Genomic DNA, 21,210 nt, shown 5'->3' with positions numbered 1-21,210 from the left:
ATTTCGAGCGACACTGACAAGTCTTGTTGCTTAGAGCACGTAGAGCGGTCTAATGCATATTCACTTTTGGGCAACTATGAAAACTACTATGGATCGGGAGAATGGGTACATGCTCTACAAGACTTTGATGCTCAATCGCTCCAGAACAAGATGAGAAGTGGTACCTTTCTCGAGCTACTTCTATCCCTGACTCTGTGGTGATTGTGATTGCGCAATCTCACTAAGCGGGATGACACCCGCAGGGAAGATCTCCGATTCCTCCCTCGGATGTTGGATTTCCATGGGGTTATACCATGGGATCTGACCATCTTCATCGTGTCCACCCACGAATCCCTCCACAGGCGTACTGAAACCTGACAACATTTCCACGACCGACCCATGGGAATCTCGTCCGAGAAGAGCATACAAAGATCTAAATTCCACTTGTCTCCCTTTTTGTCCCTCTGATTGGTCATGGGGATTGGCATTCGGAATGAATACATTCAGACCCAAACACTTTCCCAGATTTCCTTCTTTACTCAATGCAGTGAGGATAGGTGATTGTCTATGTGTATTCCCACTTTCACTACGAGTATTGACTGTGTTCATGGTTTTACCGAAATAGGTAGTTCCCTCTGAAGTCACCCGAGGTTTATTATCGAGCTTGAGTAATGTATTGTCAAAGAGACATACATATTTTGTGTTTTTGTTTTGGGAAATGGAAGACCCGGATTTGGAGTTGGAAGGGGTGGATCGAGATTCTTTGATCACCGAGGTCTCACCTTGGCTTTGACCCTGACCTTGACCACTGACGAGGATGTATTCTGTATTGGTAAAATGATCTCTTACTCTCTCTACCATTACAGCGCCGGTCGAGTGCCCATCCCCTGATAATACGGTGAGTAGGTATGGATAGGGACGGAGAGTCCGGATGCCCTGGGGTCTCTGAGCGAGGGCACGCGTGGAGTGGGATATGGATGGGGCGAGCCTGGTAGATGGGCTGAAGGACATATTTCGTGGTTTTGTCTTTGTCTTCGACTTACATATGGGAATAGGGATGGTAGGTGGTTAGTCGGTGTTTGACGATAGGATGGGAATGACAGTCGGAGAAGTATTTATAGCTTTAGCTGTTAGTCTTGTTTCGCTACTGGCATGTCAGACGAAGGCCAAGGCTAGGTATGACATGGATAACCTCGGGTAGATAAGCGATAAGCATGTTTTATACATGTATTTGTATGAACGTGTGCAGCCGAGCCGATCATAAGTCACCGCAAAGCAGAAGCTACAGTAAGTGAAGTACAGCAATGTGAACTCAGTCAATTGGCCGCCAGCTCCCAGCTCAAACACGGGGATATTGAAAAGAGGGATGAACTTCTTATGAGTTATGTTTCGCTAATAGGGGCCGAACAGGTATCGGTGCATTACAGTATGTTCAGTTAAGGGAGAATATCAAGTCCGCTCGTACAGATAAGGACAAAGGGTACAAGTTTGGTTTTTGATGAATCGACGTATCGCTTGGTCGTGGATCGGATTCCCACCTTGAATTTTGTTTCACCGCCGCTAACACCTGAATTAGAAGTGAAAGGAAGAGTCGTACTGGATTTACTTATCTGATCTTACAGTTCAGCAGCTCACGATAATGATGGCGTTTCTCTCCACGTTGTACACAGGTGACTTACCCCCTTCCTTTGGGTATCGTAGGAAGTGCATATGGTTCCTTCCGCTTGTACTTGGGTGACTGTTGATAGTATGATATGCAACCTTCAAAGGTGAGTTCGGTTACAGCTATGAAGCACAGTCATGAATGCACCTCGGGAACCGAGCTGAGCTGGAATCGACGAGCGCTGGTTGACCAAGTTACACATATGCTGGTGGAAGATGGATACCTTATTCTGTTTAATGTCAAGTGCTGAAAGTGCCCCTGGGAATGCCTCCAGGTGAATTGAAAACGAAGTTCATCAGCCATCGGTCTCACACACATTGTCCCGCTCAAACTCGTAGCAGACTGGCAAACATCCATAATCTCACATGTCCAAATTTAGAATACAGTTCACAGTTTACATCCGCGCAGTAAACTCTGACACGTTCCCGGAACATGGATTGACATCCCGCGGTAGATGACGTGCCATAATAACTCCACCTTAATTTCTCACGAGATACAATCAACTCCCTCTGACGTTTCACCCATGACTGAAATTTTTCATTCCCGTTACCGCACGTATGATTATATACAGTAGGACTGGAATACATGTCTTAAAAGCCCTTCTGCATTCAAGTACGTGATCTCGACATATATTGACCTATGGCTCAAGAGATAAGGAATCAGCTTTTCTTATCAGAGATGCACCACACCATATGCATCTATTCGGAACCTGCTTGCTGGCTTCCGCTCGGTTCTCGGTTTATTCAGCTTCATCAGCTGGGAATGGGTATGGGAATTTGAGTCTACGGGATCGTCGTGTCGTACGTATATATAATATACTATTTTCTCTCATTCTGATGCATACAGAGCAAAATGGCAGAATGGCTTCTTACCCATCCTCTGAGAAACACACCAAGTTTCCGCGTCATAGAAGAAAATGCGTTCAACTTGTTCATCCAGCTTTGGAATGTGTGAGTCCAACGAATGATGGAGGTGGCGCAACGGGACGCAGATCCTGTGCATGTGGAGTAAGGTGGGCTACAAGAGGTGGGGGCAGTACCATCAAAGGGAAAGAAAGTGCGTAAGTTGAATCATCTCTTCCTTGTCGGAAAGCAAAATCTCAGGATCTCTTTCAGCTCTTCAGACCATTTTTCTAAAAGCTTAGCCAGATTAATCACCTTAGTGATAGCTCCGACTCGCATCAGTTTGGGGTGTGAGAATTGAGATCATATCCAGTCTGCCCGTGATTGTTCACTTCTCTGGCCAACTTTTCACACATAGTAGACAGAGGTCCACGGAGAGGTATGTCGTATATCGATTGGATTGTAGCGGTACTTCAAGCTTTGCTCGGTTCACTCCCGATGGCTGAAGAAAGACAGTTTTATTCATAGCCTTCCGCGTAGGCGCAAGATCAGGATAGTGCACATGAGGGTTATGGGTTTCTCAATAGGTGCGATAAGTTACTGTTTGTGTTGGGATCTCGTCAGGGTATATAAGTTGTCAGAGGAATGGGAGCCGTCTTCTCTGGGTTCGTCCTTCACCACCATGTCAGAACAAGGCCAATCCACCAGAGATGTTGTTCATTCTGAAGGTCCTGTTTGTTTCTTCTTTTCTCGTATTGACTCAAGGTGCTTCCATACCTTCCCAGGGGTGAGTACTGTAGAGCGTGTGTTGATGTTCGAGGTGTTGCTAACTCCTGTTGTATCATAGATATCCAAGGGGTTCCATCGACCGGAAAGTCAGCCGAGCAGACAACACAGCTTACTTCGATCCCAAGAATCTGGTGTTGTCGAGCGACTTCGAGGTGACCAACGTACCTGTATGTCCCTCATCCCTAGTGATACCGTACTTCAAGCTCGACTGAAGATGCTCATGCGTGGATGCCACTCGCAGAAAACCAGGGAGTACTGGTTCGAAATTGGGTAAGCTCGATCGGTATTCTGGTGATTTGTGGTGCTTTGATGACCGAACACTCTCAGGACCGCTACTGCCAACCCCGATGGGTACACTCGTCAGATCTACACCGTAAATGGCCAGTTCCCGGGACCGCTGATCGAAGTAAATTATGGCGATACATTGGTAGTACATGTTCATAACACACTTGATACCCCTCAGGCTGTCCGTGCGTCCATCCAAGTCACTCAGCATGGCTCTGATTGTAGTGATTCAGGTCGCTGATGGTTGTAGCGTGTCGGCGATGATGCCTTCCAGATTGGCATGGGCTAAATCAAAATGGAACCGGATACATGGATGGTGTGCCTGGAATCTCGCAGGTGAGTTTGACCGACCCAGTCAAATTCCGATCATCTTCAGCAGCAGATCAAGATGTACGTACCATGACGCTCTCTGTGCCTCTTTGATTGTGTGTAGTGCCCCATCCCGCCCGGCGGTAGTTTCATCTACGAGTTTCCCATCAATAATAGATGGGGAACGTATTGGTGGCATTCGCATTACAGTAATGATCTCCAGGAAGGCATCTACGGCCCGTGAGTGTTGGTCTCCATTGAAAGACACATGAGAATCATAATACTTATAAGTGGTCAACGTCAGTCTGATCGTTCATCATCCCGAAGAACCAGTCCGACGCGGTCAGGATTATGATGAAGACAGGATTATTTTTGTGGGTGATTGGTGGTGAGTCCGAGATTTCCTGAATCCACACACCGAAATAGGCTAGGGCTGATCCGGGCTTATCCTCCAGGCATGATAGGGCTGAGGTCATCGTGGCCGGTTTGACCTCTTCAGAAGGGTATAGAGGGGTATGTTCACTACGTCCAAAGGTGCCTGATCCCCGACTGACTCGGGGTCTTCCTTTCGATCTTCATCTTTCAGACAGTTGCCAGTCCGGAGCCTGACACGATATTGATCAATGGAGTTGTGAGCCCCTTCCTTCCCGATCTCGTGCACGCCTCAGATAACAGATGTTGATCGCCGTCCACCTGCATCCAATCAGGGAGAAGCCAACTGTTCGAGCTCTCTCTATCCGGCGGGAGCTTCCTGTGATCCACCGCCCAGACCTATAATATACCTCCCAGTCAACAAGAGAGTGAGGCTCAGGTTCATCAACACGGCCTCCCACTCGCATCTGCGACTTTCGCTAGACCAACATGACCTAGAGGTGGTCGAGGCTGATTCGACACCCGTCTGGGGACCGACCCTACACGAACTGCCCATTTCCGAGGCGCAGAGGTACTCGGTAATCATTTACACCAACCAGGGGAAGGTGGGCGATAAGTTCTGGTTGAGGGTCAATCAGGGTACTGCCTGTCAAGCCGTAGGGTCGCCACAGTGGGCTCTGGGTGTCATAGAGTATTACGACGGAGCGACGGATACTCCTGTAGAGGGAGCAGAAAGGTCTTTCCCCACAACTCAAGCTTGGTGAGTTGGAGTGGTCGTGCCAGTCAGTGCAGAAAATGCTCATATGCTTACATAGGCCTGATCTAGCGGGATTCGACCAGGCGTGTCGAGATTTGGACGAAGCGTACACTCTATAGTCAGCTGCTTTGACATTCCGGATACGATGTAGGAAGCCATGAGCTGACGCGTAGGTTTTGGTCGTAGCCCAAGACAAGTCGTTGATGCCTTTCAAGGTACATTCTTGACGCATGCTTTCTCGAGTCAATTCGGGGTATGGACCTTGGCGGATGGAGAGCAACGGACTGGATTTGTGAGTGAAGAATAGTGGGATACTGTATCCCCGCTGTGGCTGTAATAGAGGGGTGGTTCAGGCTCATGAGAAGTGCTGCCTACCTACACAGGCACTCAACAACGTCTCATACCAGAACATAATCAACGACCCGATCCTGTCGGTAGTCGAGCGAGAGGGATACTTTGACAGGCCATACATAACAAATGTCATGGCGTGGGAGAACGGCGAGATGGACCTCATCATCAATAACTTGGATCCGATCGATCATCCATTCCATGTGCACGGAAACGATTTCCAGATTGTCCGACGCAGTGCAGGAAATGTCACTGCCGAACAGGTCAAAGCGATGAATATCAGAGTTGCCAACCCCCTGAGAAGGGATACGATCTGGATACCTGGTTTATCGTATGCTGTGCTGAGGATCAAAACAGACAATCCAGGGGTGTGGACGGTGCATTGTCATATTGGTTGGCACCTGAGTCAAGGTAAGGTGAGTAAAGACATGAAGCGACTTTGATCCCATCGAGTTGATGGCACAAATGCTTATGAACTGAGATGTGCGCAGCTCGGTGCGATCATCATCAGGCCGCAGGACATCCAGAGTAACTACGCTCGACCTGATAATTGGCAAGATGTAAGTTATATCTGTCACCTCAGCGTTCTTGGTCTAGCTGATGGCGAGATATAGCTCTGTCAAGGTCAAGATCGAAATGCCATTGGACCTAATCGACGAGCTGCGACCGCCTCCCAACATACACACGATAGATGGGGAGTGAGAATCTTTCAATCGCTCAGGGCTAAGCTCGTTCAACGAATGAGTGCTCTGGAATAGGGTTGTAGATATGATCAATACAGTTCAACATAATACTGTTTGAATCATGATTTGTTCGTATAACCGGGTTACCGTAATTACGTACTTTTCTATGTTTTTGGGACGATTAAAATGTCGTTTGTGTCCGCATGTGTTTTGCCAAGGGACATTTCATGCTGAGATGTATGAGTTCAACGAGCGGACGAGATAACATCCAGTACGATGTCCGTCTTCCATCTACAGATCTGTCTATCGGAGTCGGAGTCGGAGTCGGGGGGTTATCGTTGCACCGTGCTGTGTCATGTAATATATATTGAGGTAGATAAGGTAACTTATACAGACAAGATATTGAAGTGAACAAAGGGCATCGTGAAGACACCTGGTTCCGTCGCAGCTTGAATCACCCTCGGTGCCGCTCCGTCGCGCATCCATATCAGCCCAGCCACAATACAGATTGACCGAGCTGAATTTGAAGGTCTGTGTCGACAAAAGGAGGTAAGGGGTACTCGACTGATCTGACCATGGGCAAACCGCAGACTCACCGTGCGGGGACAGCATGACGGCGTTGTTCCGACCTGACCAAAATATGTGAAATGACCTCGCCGCGGGGCCAAAAATCCCAAGTCCAACTCGTGGTGTGGTCAAAATGACTCGAAATGAGGTCTAAGATTCAGCAGGATACTGTACATGTAGGATACGTGGACGTTTTCGACTTGGAATGCAGATGCTGAGTTCTCATACGAACATCCATTGGAAGTACCGTATCATTATGCATATATATATATTTTTCTTCTGGACAGCCGACCTGAAAAAGGAAGCTTCGAAAGATATCCCTTAGAACCTACTATCTAAACGAGTTCGCATGGATTTTCAATTTGCAAAAACCCCAAAACGGACACAATGGATAGTAAAGCGTTATGTAAGCTATCCGCTTAACTAGGATTATCAAACCACGCCTCATCCCCCATCAACTGTTCCCTGGTGACTTGACCGGAATTGTCGCTCGCGGTAGAAGTGGCAGACTACGTCGCCTTATCCTCCTTGGATTGGGCGGTGGAAGTCCCATTGTTTGTCATGTCCACAGGTCTATAAGCCGGGGAAGTCTTGATCGACGAACTCGCTGAAGAGAAAAGTCTCGATTGAGCTCTGAGGACAGAGATGAGGGTGGATGTGGCTTTGCTAGCTTTTGATGCCATTTCGTCTTGTGTGTTGTACAGTGTGTATCAGTGTTAGTGGGTTTTTGGAATGGCAAGAACAAGTGAATGGATAGAGCTCGGTCACTCGAAAGTGAAGCTGGGGTCTCTTATATAGGCATAATTCTCTCATGAGATTTGATGTAAGACGCAATTCGAGTCGAGTCGAGATAGTCCGCTGTATCTGGATTTAAACTCGGAGAATACGGTTCTGTACCGGTTCGTCCAAGAGTAGAACGTTCTTGGTGCATCTGACATGATACGAGAAACGTTCCTCACCGGAACCCCGAGATCCTTTAGGCGATGGATCTCCGCCTAGAATTACGAGCTTCACGCAACTCTTCCCTCCAACTTCCCTCTGAATGAACAGCGAACGTTCATGTGCTATGCTTGTTACGATGCACCAATCATGGAACTACCTTTCATATTGAGAAGCCTCCTCCCAGGCGTCCAGAAGAATCATCGAGTCGGCATCAAGAGGTAACGACATCTTACTTCGAGCCTCCCTTGAGCGCCGTTCGCGGTTCGACCGAGGATACGCCAAAGTGTCACTGCGACTTGGAATCAAACTTTATAGCGCTTGTGCTCGACTCGAAACTTCTCACTGGATATCATATATCAAAGGTTGAACGTGAGTTCAATTTGCCTATTTCATATTACAATTCTCATTCAGCTACGCAAAGTATTTCCCAGTCTCCAGATCCTCCAACAGCCCTTTCCCCTTAGGTGTCCAGCCCGTCTTCTCCTTCGTAATCCCGTTCTGGGCATTACAATCAAACTTCAAAAGCATCGCCATCCACCCGAAATGCTTCTTGATCTCCTCCTCATCCACCAACTCTTTCGTCTCCACCCCCAAGATATCTCCAATCTTCTTAGCGATCGTACTAAATGGAATCCCACTCTCAGCTACACCATGAAGAATTGTCCCTCCCTTCAAATCCCCCTCGATGGCGAGTCTGTAAAGTACCGCGGCGTCCTCGACATGTACGGCGGACCATCGTACCCTTGAGTCTTTGATGTATGCTGAGAATCCCGAAGATCTGGCACATTGGACGAGATGAGCCATGAAGCCATGGTCGCCCTCCCCGTGGGTGGTAGGTGCCAGCCTGACCACGACGGGCCTAACGCCCTTCTCGATGAAGGAGAAGGCGACGTCCTCTGCGGCTTTTCGTGGCCCACCGAAGGCAGAGGACTGGTCCTCCGTTTGAGGTTCGGCGAGACCGAGCGCCCCGCCAGTACCGACGAAGGGCTTGTTGGTTCCTTCCAGGGCTGAGGCCATCGCTCGGATGGCGGCGTAGTCGACTGAATAATGTGCAACGATTAGCTTTGTGTCTTGTGGGTGAATGGATAGATGAGTGGAGTAGACGAGTGGGTGGGGATAGTTGTGGGATTGGCCAGAATGAAAATGGGAAATGGAACATGCAGACTCACTCTGCGCGGGTCTACCTCCATAATCTGAGAAATCATGGATATACGCCAAATGAATGACCGCGTCTGCTTCCTTAGCTGAGGAATGGAGGATATCGGTATCTTCCAGACCTCCTCTGACCACTTTGACACCTTGTTTCTCAAGTGCAGCGGCCTACGTACCCACTCAATGTCAGCTCACATTACATGGGGTCAATTACAGAGAATACCGCTGTGGTATCGTGGGGTTAGAGGAAGAGATGACTTACAGAACTATCGGACCTAGCTATGGCAGTGATACTATGTCCATGCCTTTGTAATTCCGGTACGACGTGGCTTCCCACCCATCCCGAAGCGCCAGTGATGAATACTTTCATAGTGTGTGATCAAAATTAAGCCCAGTAGGTCGTCGGTCAATCTGACAAGTTTGTGTCTGTGTCTGTAGACGTCTGTGTTGGAGTTGCATACATCTTTACATTGTGGTAGGGGCCTTTAAATACCTTTCAGAAACAATCACATCGGTCCCGAACAAAGCATGTGAATCACTCGTATCAATGCATACAGTGTCACTAATGTATGACCGTATATCAGAGTAACGGAGATCACAAGTGATACCCCACATAGAGCAGATACACCTGTCTCCGCATCTTGCGGTGGAGACTCTGCTGATCTCCGATCGCCGAGGTTCCTTTGGTTTTACTCTAATCTTACCGTGCGGTCCTAAAAATAGAATCATGAATTGGGGTTTAGCCGGCGGCCATCTCCTTGGTGAGGTTCATTCAATCATGCATAATGAGAAAACATAGAGATCAATTACATACTGTATCTACACTGTCAGAAATGTGGACGACAGGCATCGCCGAGTGCTTCGAAGGATGCATGACATCCCGAGTAGAATATAGGCCAATCCCCGTGAAAGTCACTCCACAACGCAGCCCGAAGTAGACGTGGCTCGTTCTATCAAGCATGCATTGCATCGTCTCATCTATTCTATACTACGTACCACCCCCTTGCTCAGATATCCTAATCATCTCCAAAACTCTACTCAACTCATCTTCCTCCTGCTTCTTGAACGCTTCGACCTGCCGTATAGCCTCTCGAGTCTCTTCGTCCATCCCATCATCCTCTACCACAGAAGTTCCACTTGACCGCTCTGTCGTAGTGGCACCTTCAGTATCTTCCCAACCCTCGCCATCTTCATTATGGAGATTATCGTTACCACTGTTCTGCTCCTCCATGGAAAGCATCAAGGCATACTGCAACGCATCATCTCCGTCCAATCCCATATCTTCCATGGCTTGTACTTCCCTCGCCTCGTGTCGTGTTATACGAGCGGCAGACGGAGATTCAAGGTCGGAATGATCGTCCACAGCAGCTCGATGAATAGCTTTCATATCTACCATACCCCGTCAGCCTACTATCATCGCAGTGATAGATCGTGGCTTTGGACGACTCACCTAATCCTCTTGAACTGCCCTTACCATCCCCTCTAGACCCACTCGTCCTTCTCCATCCACTCTCTTTGCCCCCTTGTCTACCTTTCCCAGACCCCGCTCGCCACGCAAACACCTTCCTACCTATACTAGCCACCACCAGATCATTCTCCAAAATCACCTTATTCACAGTATACCACCTCGCATCAGGTTCCTCCGATGCAGCTACAAGCAATTCTCCAGGTGTAAGCCGGGACGCATGGAACATCCGTAAGAGCATAGGAGGGTATGGTAGTGGATCAAAAATCTTGATGTACCCGTCGAAACTACGATATATACTGAGTGAGCCGAGTGAGCCGATACACAGACAAAAAAGGGTGACATACCTTCCGACGGCCACCAATCCACAAGAATAATTCAAAGCTGTAACCTTCCCATTCATTGCCTCCCACGATTTCATAGGACGCTGTGTGGATCTTCCCTCTTCTTCCACATCCCACGCCCATATATGTACATATCCCATCTCATCACCTGCCATTACGAATCGACCATACCCCGTATCGGGATGCACAGTATTGTTGCTGGCTGTAGGGAACGGATCGATCTTTTCAACTGCCGGTGAGGCAGTTTCGGGCGTTTCCCCAGGAGTGACTATCTTGGCTGACATGCTAGTCCCTTTTGAAGGAGCTGAAATGGGTTTAGTAGGTTGAAAAGAAGTATGGATGGATGATATCGATGATCCGACAGGGGTGACAAGCTCTTTCGTCTGTATATCGCCGGCGGGAGTGATGTCGTACCGAGCGAGAATGGGAGATCGTCGATGATGTATCAATACACTAGCGACAGTCTCGCCATCTCTGCTTTTCTTGACGTCCAGGCATAGATGCTTGACTCCTCCTTCTACCTCTTCTGCACCGACATCTATCCTCACTTCAACCGGTCGAGAAGACGTTGAGAACCATACTCTCAGATCTCCATCTACCGTGACTCCGCAAGTCACATCATGTACCGGATCATATCTTGCCAGGATGATCGGATCAGGTCTACCATTCTGACGTCTTTTCGAAGCGTCTGACCTATTCTCGAAAGGTTGGTCTATTACATCCGAAGTGAACAGACATTCAATCGAAGCAGGTATAGCTTCATTTGGCGTTCTCTTTCCGGACCTGACGCCTGATCCAGCATGAAATTGCCATAACTTGACTCTACCATCTTCCCCTCCTGTGACCCATCTGAGCGATTCTGGGTTTGGGGACTCAGGAGCCCATATGTCGGTGACCTCCCCTTGGTGTGTGTTGGAGAATTCTGATTGGACGTTGACGGATGATGCTCGTCCACCGTGCGTAGCATGATGTCTTGATTGCATCGTCGTGTGTACCACTGATCCCGTACGAAGACCCCACAGGATGAAAGATTGGGTACGAGTAGGTAGATACAAGGAAGAAGGCTCAGCTGAGGGATCAGGATGAGGTCGAAGATGGAAGTTGGCTATGTCGAGGTGTGTCGCGTATCAGCTATTGTCGACGGCAGGCTGATGCGGATTTAAATAATCGGCAAATGAGGTAACTCACCATCTCTTCCTGGTCCCCAGAACCCCTTCGACACCTTCCCAGAAATTGGATCACTCCTTACTACCCCACCATTAGCTATTGAAGCGCTAAGTACGTGCGGAGGAGGCCTGGTCGTAGCAGCTAGGATAGCTTCGTATTTCTGACGATGCGTTAATTTCGTCGGAGTAGGTGAGACGACTTCGCCACTAGGTGTATTCGAGCTGGACGCTTCGGCGTTGGCGTTGGTAGATTGAGGTGTCGAAGGGGTTGTTGAAAGTAGCGTAGGAGAGGATTTGGCTTTAGTGGGAGTTTGATGGTTTTTACCTACTACCAGGGACTTTGATGGAGCGGGGATGAAAGGTGGATAGGAGAGGGAGAGAGAATGGATAAGTCCGGTTGGCGGTGTGTGAATTACCATGCTTGCTTTCGAGTCGGTCCATCGACTGAACACAGCGCTGGATGAGCGACAGCTATGGAAAAACCCGAAATTGGGTGAACAGCTTACTTGATCATGGCTTCTCTACTCAGCGCTTCCCTCTTCCAACCCCTCCCACCATTATTCAGACATCCCTGCACCAGCACCTTGACATCTTCTTTGGCCCTAATATCTCTCGCTGCACCATCGTACAAGAACCTGTTGACATAACTTTGTCGCCATATCGATTCATCTTCCAGTTCTTCATATAGGTCTTTGCACGTTACAGCTAGTCTCGTAAGATCTCGAGGTGGTATACGAGATAGTAAAGTATGTATGAGATCTTCCGGTAAGTTGAGTAAAGGACTATTCCCATCGTCAACATTAATTTTTAGGGTGGAAGCACATTTGTTATGAGATACTTACCATTCTCCCTCATCTGCCAAGGTCAGATCTCTCACCCTTTTGCCCTTCCATTTCGAGATTACTTTCTTAGGTTTTGCATGAGAAGACTTCCTAGGTGTTGGCCTAGATGCGGTAGGCGTAGTGGGCAACAAGTCGAGCTCATCGTGGATATGGATACCTTCTGGATTGACCTGATCGATTGGCTGGATGTGCGAAGATGTGATTTGAGGATCGTATATGGGAGAATGGGGCATATAGGTGTAGGTATAAAGAGCTAAACTAGGGGTATTGTGACTCGTGTAGTGAGTCTTTGTGCTGGTGATGAGCCGGGGAGTAGATGTGATTAATGATATGCGAGATTTCTATGTGGATGAGAGGTCAAGGAAAGGGAGCAAGAGTGGAGAGAGATAGATAGCGAGGAAACTATCTTTCCCTCTATGACGCGTACATAGATGGGATCTGTTGACTTACGTAAGGCAGACTTTCCATGATCGGCGACAATCGCCCGCTGTTTAACCGTTTGTTGACGAGTACGAGCAATAACAATGATCTATCTCAACACCATGTATTTGTTCACTCGCTCTATATTTCAACAAACGCGAATCATTCACAATGAGCGACCAGAACCCTCCAACAGAAATCATACAGACAGGTCAAACTGATATCCCGGATGTCCCCGTACCTCAACAAGAAGAACAAGAGACATGTCCACTCTGTAAACTCACTGGTGTGCCCCAGATACCTGGATCCGAACCTGGATCCGACACATCTTCGTACGACGTAGAACTGGTCTGGATAGCTTGCTCAAAATGCGATACGTGGTATCATTCTGCATGTCTGATGCTGGGTGACGAGAAGGTCAGAACGACCATACCCCATGAGATCATACAGGAGGTAGAGGGGAATAGGAAAGAGGAGGGTGGGGCATGGTTTAATTGGCCTCAGTGGATTGATAGGTGGTGAGTCTGCTCTGTCTCTACTAACATCCGTCATCCATTATCCCATTGTCATTCTGCTACAATCTTTTCAGAGCGTCTGGCTGAAAGTTTGACGTGTGGTTAGGTACTGCTATACATGTATCGCTAGAGCCTCATCCCCATCTAATCCTCGACCACCTCGCCATCCACCCAAAGCTACTCTCAAGAAGGGAGTCCCTCCATTCGAAAGTACCAAACCCAAGCGTCCAGCGAGTTCAGCATCATTAGCTCAACCTGCCAAACAAGCCAAAAAGGCGCGTACAAGCATACTGAATCAAGATGGAGAATCGCCCAGACAAGCTAAGAGAGCTCGTTCGAGTCTATCCGCTCAGATACAAGGATCAGAGGGTGTGGAAGCCACACAATCTTCCAATGGTGATCGGACAGAAGTGATGAATTGGCACGAGGGACCAGCAGCGCCGGTAGAAGCAAGAGAAGGGTTAGTAGTAGAAGGACGTCCAAAGAGGAATATCAAACCGTTAGATTATCATAATCTCAACAACTCTATCGCAACACCGACAAATCAATGGCTAGATCTCATAGCTGATCCAGGTAAATATGGTCGAGTAATCTTAGATGGTAAGTCCGATTTTTTATCCCTCAGATCATATTACACTCATCGATAGGTGGAGTGGTTTCTGACTTGGTACATGTTTAGCCAAATACAAATCTGTTCCTGGGAACCTCCTTTCTCGCTCATGGCTTGATTCCTCTTCCTCTTCCTCTTCGTCATCAGATTACCCACCCACCCTTTTCTATGGTCCGGATAGAGAACCTATTATCGTGAGACCTGAAAACGGTGGATTTACAAGTATGGGTGGGCAGATACCTGGGAAGGATCTGACTGTACAGGATGTAGCTAGGTTGGTGGGACCAAAGAGGATGGTAGATGTTATTGGTGAGTCGCTCCTATTTAATCGGAATGCACCTTCTTTCCTTCCTATCTTCCCCACCTTTCCCTTAAGTAACGATGAGAAGGAATTGTAGCTGATCTGTGTTTTTAAGATGTATCTTCCCAACAATCCTCTCAATGGACTTTACAAAAATGGGCAGACTATCTCCTTCCTCCCTCATCTTCCTCTTCCTCCTCTACACGTAAAAAGGTATACAATATCATTTCATTGGAGATATCCGATACGGAACTAGCCAAGAAAGTCAAACCGCCAAAATTGGTAAGAGAGGTAGATTGGGTGGACAATTATTGGAATTTCTCGATCAGTGGGAAAGGTAAAAATAAAGCTATGGAGACGTCCACCTTGACACCTACACCTGCGTCAGACGATGGTACGGCGGTGAATGGGAATAGGAATGGAGAGGTGAAAGCGGAGATTGTGGAGGAGGATAGGGGGGATATCAAGGAGAATGCTAAGGCGCCGTACCCCAAGGTGCAGCTTTATTGCTTGGTGAGCATTGTGCTTCATGAAGGAAATGGTGAAGTGAGCTGATGATTGAGGTGTGTAGATGGGAATGAAAGGTGCTTGGACGGTATGTTCATATTCCTTCCTACTCAGTTACAATCATTCGCTCATAGATATCGGCTTCCCGTTCTAGGACTGGCATGTGGATTTCGCAGCTAGCTCGGTATATTACACGATACATACCGGGTCGAAGGTGAGCTAGGATGAAGTGCTGAAGATCGCGAGAACCAGCTTATCCGATAATCTTAGGTGTTCTACTTTATACGGCCCACTACCGCGAATCTCAAAGCATATGCAGAGTGTAAGTTCTCAATCCTGGCATTGACATCCGCAACAAGAAGGCTGACGGACGTTGGTGATATAGGGTCAGGATCATTTGAAAGGCAGCAGGATACGTGGTTACCTGACATGTGTGATGAAGTGAGAAAAGTGGTCTTGAACGCTGGAGATACAATGTGAGCCACTTCATATCTCACATAGATGTACTGCGCTGATAGTATGAACAGGATAATACCAGCGGGATACATACATGCTGTCGTGAGCTAGCTTCTTCATTCTTGTGCGGTAGTGAAGGCCCAGCTGACAATGGTCTTTCGAGCAGTACACCCCAATGGACTCTATCGTGTTTGGAGGTAACTTCTTGCATTCCTATGATATTGATACTCGTAAGTATTGCACTCTCACGTTCTATTTTTGAACGCTGACAAGCTGGAGCTGACTGAACGCTGGACAGAACTGAGGTTGAGGCAGATTGAGATCGACACGAAGGTGCCTCAGCGGTTCAGATTCCCAATGTTCGAGAAGTGAGCTTCTGCGTGTTCATCCACTGGTCCGAAGTCGCAAATGCGTCAATACAACATATTGACTGGTCCTGCTATGTGTATTGTTTAGATTATGTTGGTTCGTAGCAGAACGGTACAACTCGCAACTACGTCTCCTCCGACAATACCGCCCTCGATCCACTGTGTCCAACCCCACTGCTCCCCTCCATTCGCGTGTGCTATCTCAGCTGATCCATCTATGCGATTTTCTCTCCAACCAAATTTCCATACTGCACAATCCGGAGAAGGAGCAGCGTTCAAAGAATTTAGTATGGGATAGGATGCCTCACGAGCTGATCAGGGATCCAGAGGCTTTGGTGAGGGAGTTGAGGTGGCGTGTGTTGAGAGAATTGGGCGAGGGTGAGGTCCATCATTCATCTTTGAGTGTTGCGAATGAAAGGAATGGAATGAAGGCGGAGAATGGAGATGTGAATCATGAAAAAGAGATGAAAAGAAAGAAAGCAAAGTTAAGTAGAGTGTTTGATAAGAAAGGTGGAAGTAGGACTTGGTTATTTGATCCACCGTGAGTTTGCTTCACCCTGATCTCAAATCAAGAACGACTAGTAGATGAAAGATATATGCTGAGGGGTTGAGATGTATAGGAAATGGGAAGAATCCATCACTCCTCCTCGAATCGAAACTTCACTTATCAACTTACCTCGTCCATTCACATCGAAGGAAGAGGAGGAAGAAGCTGAAAAGACCGTATCGACCATCAAACAATATCGTACGCGAACGAGAGAGTTTGAAGGTGGGGGTTTGGTAGTTGAGCAACAGGAGGTGGTGTTTGTTGAGAGGAAGATTGTTTGGGGGCTGGATAGGAGGGAGGGGGGGAAGATGGAAGTTGATTGAGCGAAGGGCGAACAACGAGGGATGGAAGGAAGACGTGTCCTCTGAAAGACGTTGTGTGGGTGTGGGAATGATTGTTTTTTTCGATACCAAAGTCGAAAGCATCGGTTGTCTTTGTAATTCGACTGCCCATAACAATGCTCATTGACTCCGATGTATCATGTATGCATGTTTGCGTAGAATCTACTAATCTTCACTCAGCTGGCTGGCAGGTTTTGCCGAACACCGAAAACCGACAAATGTATGTCGAGGACTTCACTGCCACTCCACGTTTCTCTGGCTTACAAACGGTTACTCGTGCAGATCAGCGTGACTGTGCGAGTATGCACTGTGAAAGTGAGCATAGATGCGAATTAGCACCCGATCAAGCCAAGGATGAGGAGGAAATCAATCACTATCCTCTTCTCAGTTTTGGTCGGGGAAGATAAGGACACTATACAAAAGAGATCTGGATGTCCGTGTGAGTCTGATCGATCTACTATAGACAGCTGATGTTATCCAACATCACTAACACATTTCACTAGTATTTATTCACCATCAGATAACGCATTGTCCTCGCAGTGACGGTAGAAGACATGTCAAGGTGAGACTTCCTCTCTTCTCTAATCTTAGCGTACAGCCTTGATAAGGATACTATGAGTACAGTAAAAGACAGACTGGTACCCTGAGCATCATCGTGCACTGACCCAAAAGGTGATGCTAGACTGACTACTATAATTACTCATGTCCGTGCGGTGATCTAAGATGGGATCAGCGGTATTTGCGACTCGCTCCTCACCATCAATTGATACTTTACACCGTGACATGATCAACGCGCAGCACAGCTTTATAAGCAAGCCAGAAGAATATCAGACATGTTACCCTTTTCCTGTAATACTAAAGACTATAAATACATATATATATGTAAAATGGCACTGACAGATCATCTTTCCCTTCTTCTCTTCCTTCCATCATCAGCTAATATATCCTTTTACCATTCATCTGATCGTTAGACTTTTCAAACTCATCTCATCTGATACTTCCAACGTTGGAAATCACAAAGCGGACATTGGAACGATATGATATAATACTACAATTGGTTCATCAACTCACTATTCCACATCGACAGACCAAACATCTTTACAAATCTCTCCTCCGTAAACTTTTAACTGCTCACCTATCTCCGATATTCTCCACTCAGTAAAGCACCGCTTCCTGCTCCTGTAATTGGTGATCCTCTCATTACTTGGCAATCGGTGTACCATCTCAACCACAAGCAATGATTCCCATCTTTCCATTCTTCCTCTTCCTCCTCGCTCTCCAATCCAACCTCATCCAACTGGTCAAAGGTGATAACCTATTCATCGGATGTGGCTTCGAAGTGGTCAACTATGAGATGATCTTTACCACTGATTATAGCAGCGTATGTTATGTGAGTGCAAGACAAGGTATTCTTTGGCTCGTTCCTTGTCGAACAACTACAGTATCTCCTCATCCCCTCGATTTTGAGCTGATTATGATTCTGGTCGAACCCCACAGACAATGTGTAAATCCCATTCCTATACCTACTACACCCACAAGGCAGCGATGGGCCAATGCGTGTGTTATATCTATCCACCGCCCGCTGCTGAGTATATGCCTGGTGGGCCTGAGGACTGTAATGGGCAATTACAGGTGGGTCGAGTAGTTCTTCTTCCTTGACTTGATTGTTTACTCTTCCAATCGCTTCAATGTGCGTTACGAGATAACACTTTGGTACCCATCTTCCTGAGTGATGAGCTATCAAGCTGATGATATCCCCACGTCAATTGCAGTACAACATCATCAAGTCCAATTGGAACTTCCAAAAGTGCTATAAATCCCCTCGAAGCTATATGGAAGAAATCCCTTCCGATTCGTTCAAAGCATGTATGGATGGATGTGCACCCCATCAAATAGCCATTGCCCGACCTGTGAGCTGGACACTTGTCATTCTTTTTTGAGACTCAGCTGATAGATAACGTGGTACGTTGCGATGTATTAGACCGGTATCTTCCCTGGTCAGACCAATTGCGTATGTTGTGGCGAGGATGAGCTGGATGGGATGGAGGAGACGGAATGCGATTTGGAGAAATATTATGTGGGTTTTGCTCTGTCTTTGGAGTCTGTTTCTAGTCACCTGTAACTTATGGCTGAGCTGACGGTATGGTTGATTGGCACGTATAGGTATTCTCACATACGCCTAGTAAGTCATGACTACCTACCTATTCATTCTGATGCCTTCCTTCAAACTGATCTGATAATCATATACTTCAGCTCCCGTACCTACCACGAAGAGGTCTCAGAGATCACTAGCGATAGCTCAAAGGCAAGCTTTCAATCCACCTGGTCCATACTAGATACGCGTATCTTGGGATAGGACAGGATGAAATAGACCAAAGGTCATTTCAATTGTGTAACCAAGTTAGAGTAGTTCAAATCATGTTTGCCTCTCTTTTACAGTGTTCCGGGTTTTTGCGTATAATCTCCTATAATAGTAACTTATGATCCCATAATTCCATAACCAGGTCAGATGGTAGAGTAGTCAGTGGAAAAGGAGAAAGTCAGATTGAAAGTCGATACAATACATGCGTTTTGGGTGTTACTCGAAAACAGTCACATTACTTTGCTTTGTCTGCCGCAGTCAGCGAGGATCCTTCAGTGATCGCGCATGCACCAATGTTCTCTTTTAGGCATGTCTTATGCGATCGCCAAATCACATGGCAGAGATCATTTCTGGGGTCGAGCATTAGTCATACCTCATATACACTGATCTGCAGATCTTCTTATACTTGATGACGTGGTAGAACATGCTTCTCAAGTAAGTTATGCTTCGAACACGCTTTAGCAAGGTAGAAACTTTTTCCTCTTTTTTCGATTTTACCCCTTGATGTACATAAGGTAGGTGCAAGTTAACACCTCTGACATTCGCATACGTAGTGATGCACTTCCCGAAAGATCGATCTTCTGGATCGATCCTCTCTTTAGTCGATAATGACGAATCAAGTCTTCTTTAGTAAGTTACGAGGAACACGCCCTTCCCACTCCTTGGGCTTGATGGATCGACACGCACAAAATGAAGAAGAAGAAAGATCGTCGTTTGATGGTCACGATCGTGGTCTTCTTCTGCTCCGACTTTCCCGACGATAAGACGCTACACAGCTTTAGAAGCGAGAAGCATCAGCATCAGGCGTTTTCCCGTCTATCGAAGAATCTGATGATGTTTAACCACCTTCCATGTCCATGTTTTCTTGCAATTCTGATCAATTTTTTGTTTTGTGGGGGCGATGGAGGCGTGCTATGGTTCGTTGAATGCTGTGAAAATAGTATATCGTTTAGATCAAGAATCAAGAATCACAGGGCACGACGTTCTTGGCTGGCTTGGGCGTGTACCTGTCAGTGATCATAGATGTGAGAGGTTGATGAGGGGAGGAAAAGGTATATAAGGTATTCTCGAATCGACTCACTTTCGTTTGTCTTCCTTGCCTCCCACCCATAAAGCATCCTCACTACACCAATTACTTCCTTGACTTGACTCTTCCTACCGACGTCACTCAAATATGCTCCACCACATCACACTTCCCCTCCTTGCCATATTGACTTTATCCCTGCTCAACTTCGTCAGGGGCGATAATCTCTTTATAGGCTGTGGAGATGGGTTGAACGAGGTTGAATTGACTTTCCAAGTTCATCGACCAGATTTCTGCTATGTGAGTTTGTCCACTTTCTGTTAACAATATAGTACCGGGTCAATTTCGTATTGGCCGTTGGGTACCGTTCCATCATCATCATCATGCTATGTGGGACCCGGTTGATGGCGTAGCTGATAGACTCTATTAGAACATCTGCAAAGAACGTTCATACACTTACTATACCCATAAACCGAACAAGGACTGTGTATGTTACAAGTACCCACCCCCCGCTGCGGAGCATATGCCTGGTGGGCCTGGGAGATGTAATGGTCAAATGCAGGTGGGTTAGATTGAAATCATACCTTGATTATTTCTGCTCAACTCTCAGTACCTTGAAGGTTGGAACGCTGAGGTACCCTCTACACAGTACAACCTCATCCGATCCAATTGGAATTTCCAAAAATGCTATACCTCCCCTCCCAAGGGATTAATCGAGATTCCCTCGGACTCGTTCAAAGCGTGTTTGGAGAGCTGTAAACCTTATGAGATTGCTATTGCTAGACCAGTCAGTCGTCTTCTCTCTCTTGATCCCTACCCCATACCTGGAATCCAGGCTGGAAAGTACTGTATTGGTTGACTCGTTTGATACGACTAGACCGAAATTTACCCTGGTCAGACTAATTGTATATGCACTTCGGCAAATAAGTTGGTGGGGTTGAAGGAGGTTATGTGCGATTATAACAAGTACTACGTGAGTGGCATCTCTTCAATACGTATCGATAAATCATCAGAGTAGATGTGTTGATATGGCGGATTGTCATAGGTATACAGACATACACCTAGTAAGTTGTATTCGACGATCTGACCGAAGCACCCCTTCCTCCCGTGAAGGTAGTAATAACGGAACTGGCTGACTGGCCGCGTTGATGTTGCGCAGATGCCAGACGAGACTCAAGATCCATAGCTATCGCCGAGAGGCATTTGGGTTTGGAGCAAGTCGAAGATGCTCAGTGATGGCCTTGTGGATCGCAT

General features: G+C 47.1%; 7 protein-coding genes across 7 annotated transcripts; 4 read left to right on the top strand and 3 right to left on the bottom strand.

Annotated features, from left to right (window-relative positions):
* Positions 1 to 180: 180 nt before the first annotated feature.
* I302_107385 (uncharacterized protein) lies at positions 181 to 990 on the bottom strand (the record flags this gene model as incomplete). The annotated part of the gene is made up of 1 exon (XM_019193484.1): positions 181 to 990. The coding sequence occupies one exon, from the start codon at positions 988 to 990 to the stop codon at positions 181 to 183; it is 810 nt and encodes a 269-aa protein (XP_019044961.1).
* Positions 991 to 3,194: 2,204 nt separating this feature from the next.
* On the top strand, positions 3,195 to 6,102 carry I302_107384 (uncharacterized protein; the record flags this gene model as incomplete). The annotated part of the gene is made up of 15 exons (XM_065870451.1): positions 3,195 to 3,271; positions 3,332 to 3,440; positions 3,515 to 3,543; positions 3,601 to 3,743; positions 3,833 to 3,894; positions 3,992 to 4,107; positions 4,172 to 4,255; positions 4,323 to 4,380; positions 4,454 to 4,498; positions 4,575 to 4,999; positions 5,055 to 5,114; positions 5,183 to 5,288; positions 5,380 to 5,760; positions 5,836 to 5,904; positions 5,959 to 6,102. The coding sequence occupies 15 exons, from the start codon at positions 3,195 to 3,197 to the stop codon at positions 6,100 to 6,102; spliced, it is 1,908 nt and encodes a 635-aa protein (XP_065726523.1).
* Positions 6,103 to 7,947: 1,845 nt separating this feature from the next.
* On the bottom strand, positions 7,948 to 9,058 carry I302_107383 (uncharacterized protein; the record flags this gene model as incomplete). Its single annotated transcript, XM_019193486.1, has 3 exons — positions 7,948 to 8,576; positions 8,706 to 8,856; positions 8,951 to 9,058. 3 exons carry the CDS (start codon positions 9,056 to 9,058, stop codon positions 7,948 to 7,950), a joined length of 888 nt encoding a protein of 295 aa, XP_019044963.1.
* A 618-nt stretch (positions 9,059 to 9,676) lies between these two features.
* Positions 9,677 to 12,738, bottom strand: I302_107382 (uncharacterized protein; the record flags this gene model as incomplete). Its single annotated transcript, XM_019193487.1, has 6 exons — positions 9,677 to 10,077; positions 10,139 to 10,440; positions 10,501 to 11,602; positions 11,686 to 12,107; positions 12,170 to 12,445; positions 12,506 to 12,738. 6 exons carry the CDS (start codon positions 12,736 to 12,738, stop codon positions 9,677 to 9,679), a joined length of 2,736 nt encoding a protein of 911 aa, XP_019044964.1.
* Positions 12,739 to 13,096: 358 nt separating this feature from the next.
* I302_107381 (uncharacterized protein) lies at positions 13,097 to 16,552 on the top strand (the record flags this gene model as incomplete). Its single annotated transcript, XM_065870450.1, has 13 exons — positions 13,097 to 13,443; positions 13,547 to 14,040; positions 14,120 to 14,359; positions 14,467 to 14,864; positions 14,923 to 14,946; positions 15,013 to 15,072; positions 15,129 to 15,180; positions 15,244 to 15,334; positions 15,386 to 15,416; positions 15,481 to 15,544; positions 15,613 to 15,682; positions 15,771 to 16,223; positions 16,303 to 16,552. The coding sequence occupies 13 exons, from the start codon at positions 13,097 to 13,099 to the stop codon at positions 16,550 to 16,552; spliced, it is 2,574 nt and encodes an 857-aa protein (XP_065726522.1).
* A 1,255-nt stretch (positions 16,553 to 17,807) lies between these two features.
* I302_107380 (uncharacterized protein) lies at positions 17,808 to 18,906 on the top strand (the record flags this gene model as incomplete). The annotated part of the gene is made up of 6 exons (XM_019193489.1): positions 17,808 to 17,960; positions 18,068 to 18,202; positions 18,343 to 18,480; positions 18,552 to 18,647; positions 18,734 to 18,752; positions 18,824 to 18,906. The coding sequence occupies 6 exons, from the start codon at positions 17,808 to 17,810 to the stop codon at positions 18,904 to 18,906; spliced, it is 624 nt and encodes a 207-aa protein (XP_019044966.1).
* A 1,200-nt stretch (positions 18,907 to 20,106) lies between these two features.
* Positions 20,107 to 21,192, top strand: I302_107379 (uncharacterized protein; the record flags this gene model as incomplete). Its single annotated transcript, XM_019193490.1, has 6 exons — positions 20,107 to 20,256; positions 20,387 to 20,518; positions 20,606 to 20,743; positions 20,834 to 20,929; positions 21,002 to 21,020; positions 21,116 to 21,192. 6 exons carry the CDS (start codon positions 20,107 to 20,109, stop codon positions 21,190 to 21,192), a joined length of 612 nt encoding a protein of 203 aa, XP_019044967.1.
* Between the last annotated feature and the right edge of the window lie 18 nt (positions 21,193 to 21,210).

Source organism: Kwoniella bestiolae, chromosome 6 (genome assembly GCF_000512585.2).
Source record: "Kwoniella bestiolae CBS 10118 chromosome 6, complete sequence".
Lineage (NCBI taxonomy): Eukaryota > Fungi > Basidiomycota > Tremellomycetes > Tremellales > Cryptococcaceae > Kwoniella > Kwoniella bestiolae.
The sequence above is the reverse complement of the archived record's forward strand: the minus strand, read 5'-3'. Positions and strand labels throughout refer to the sequence as shown.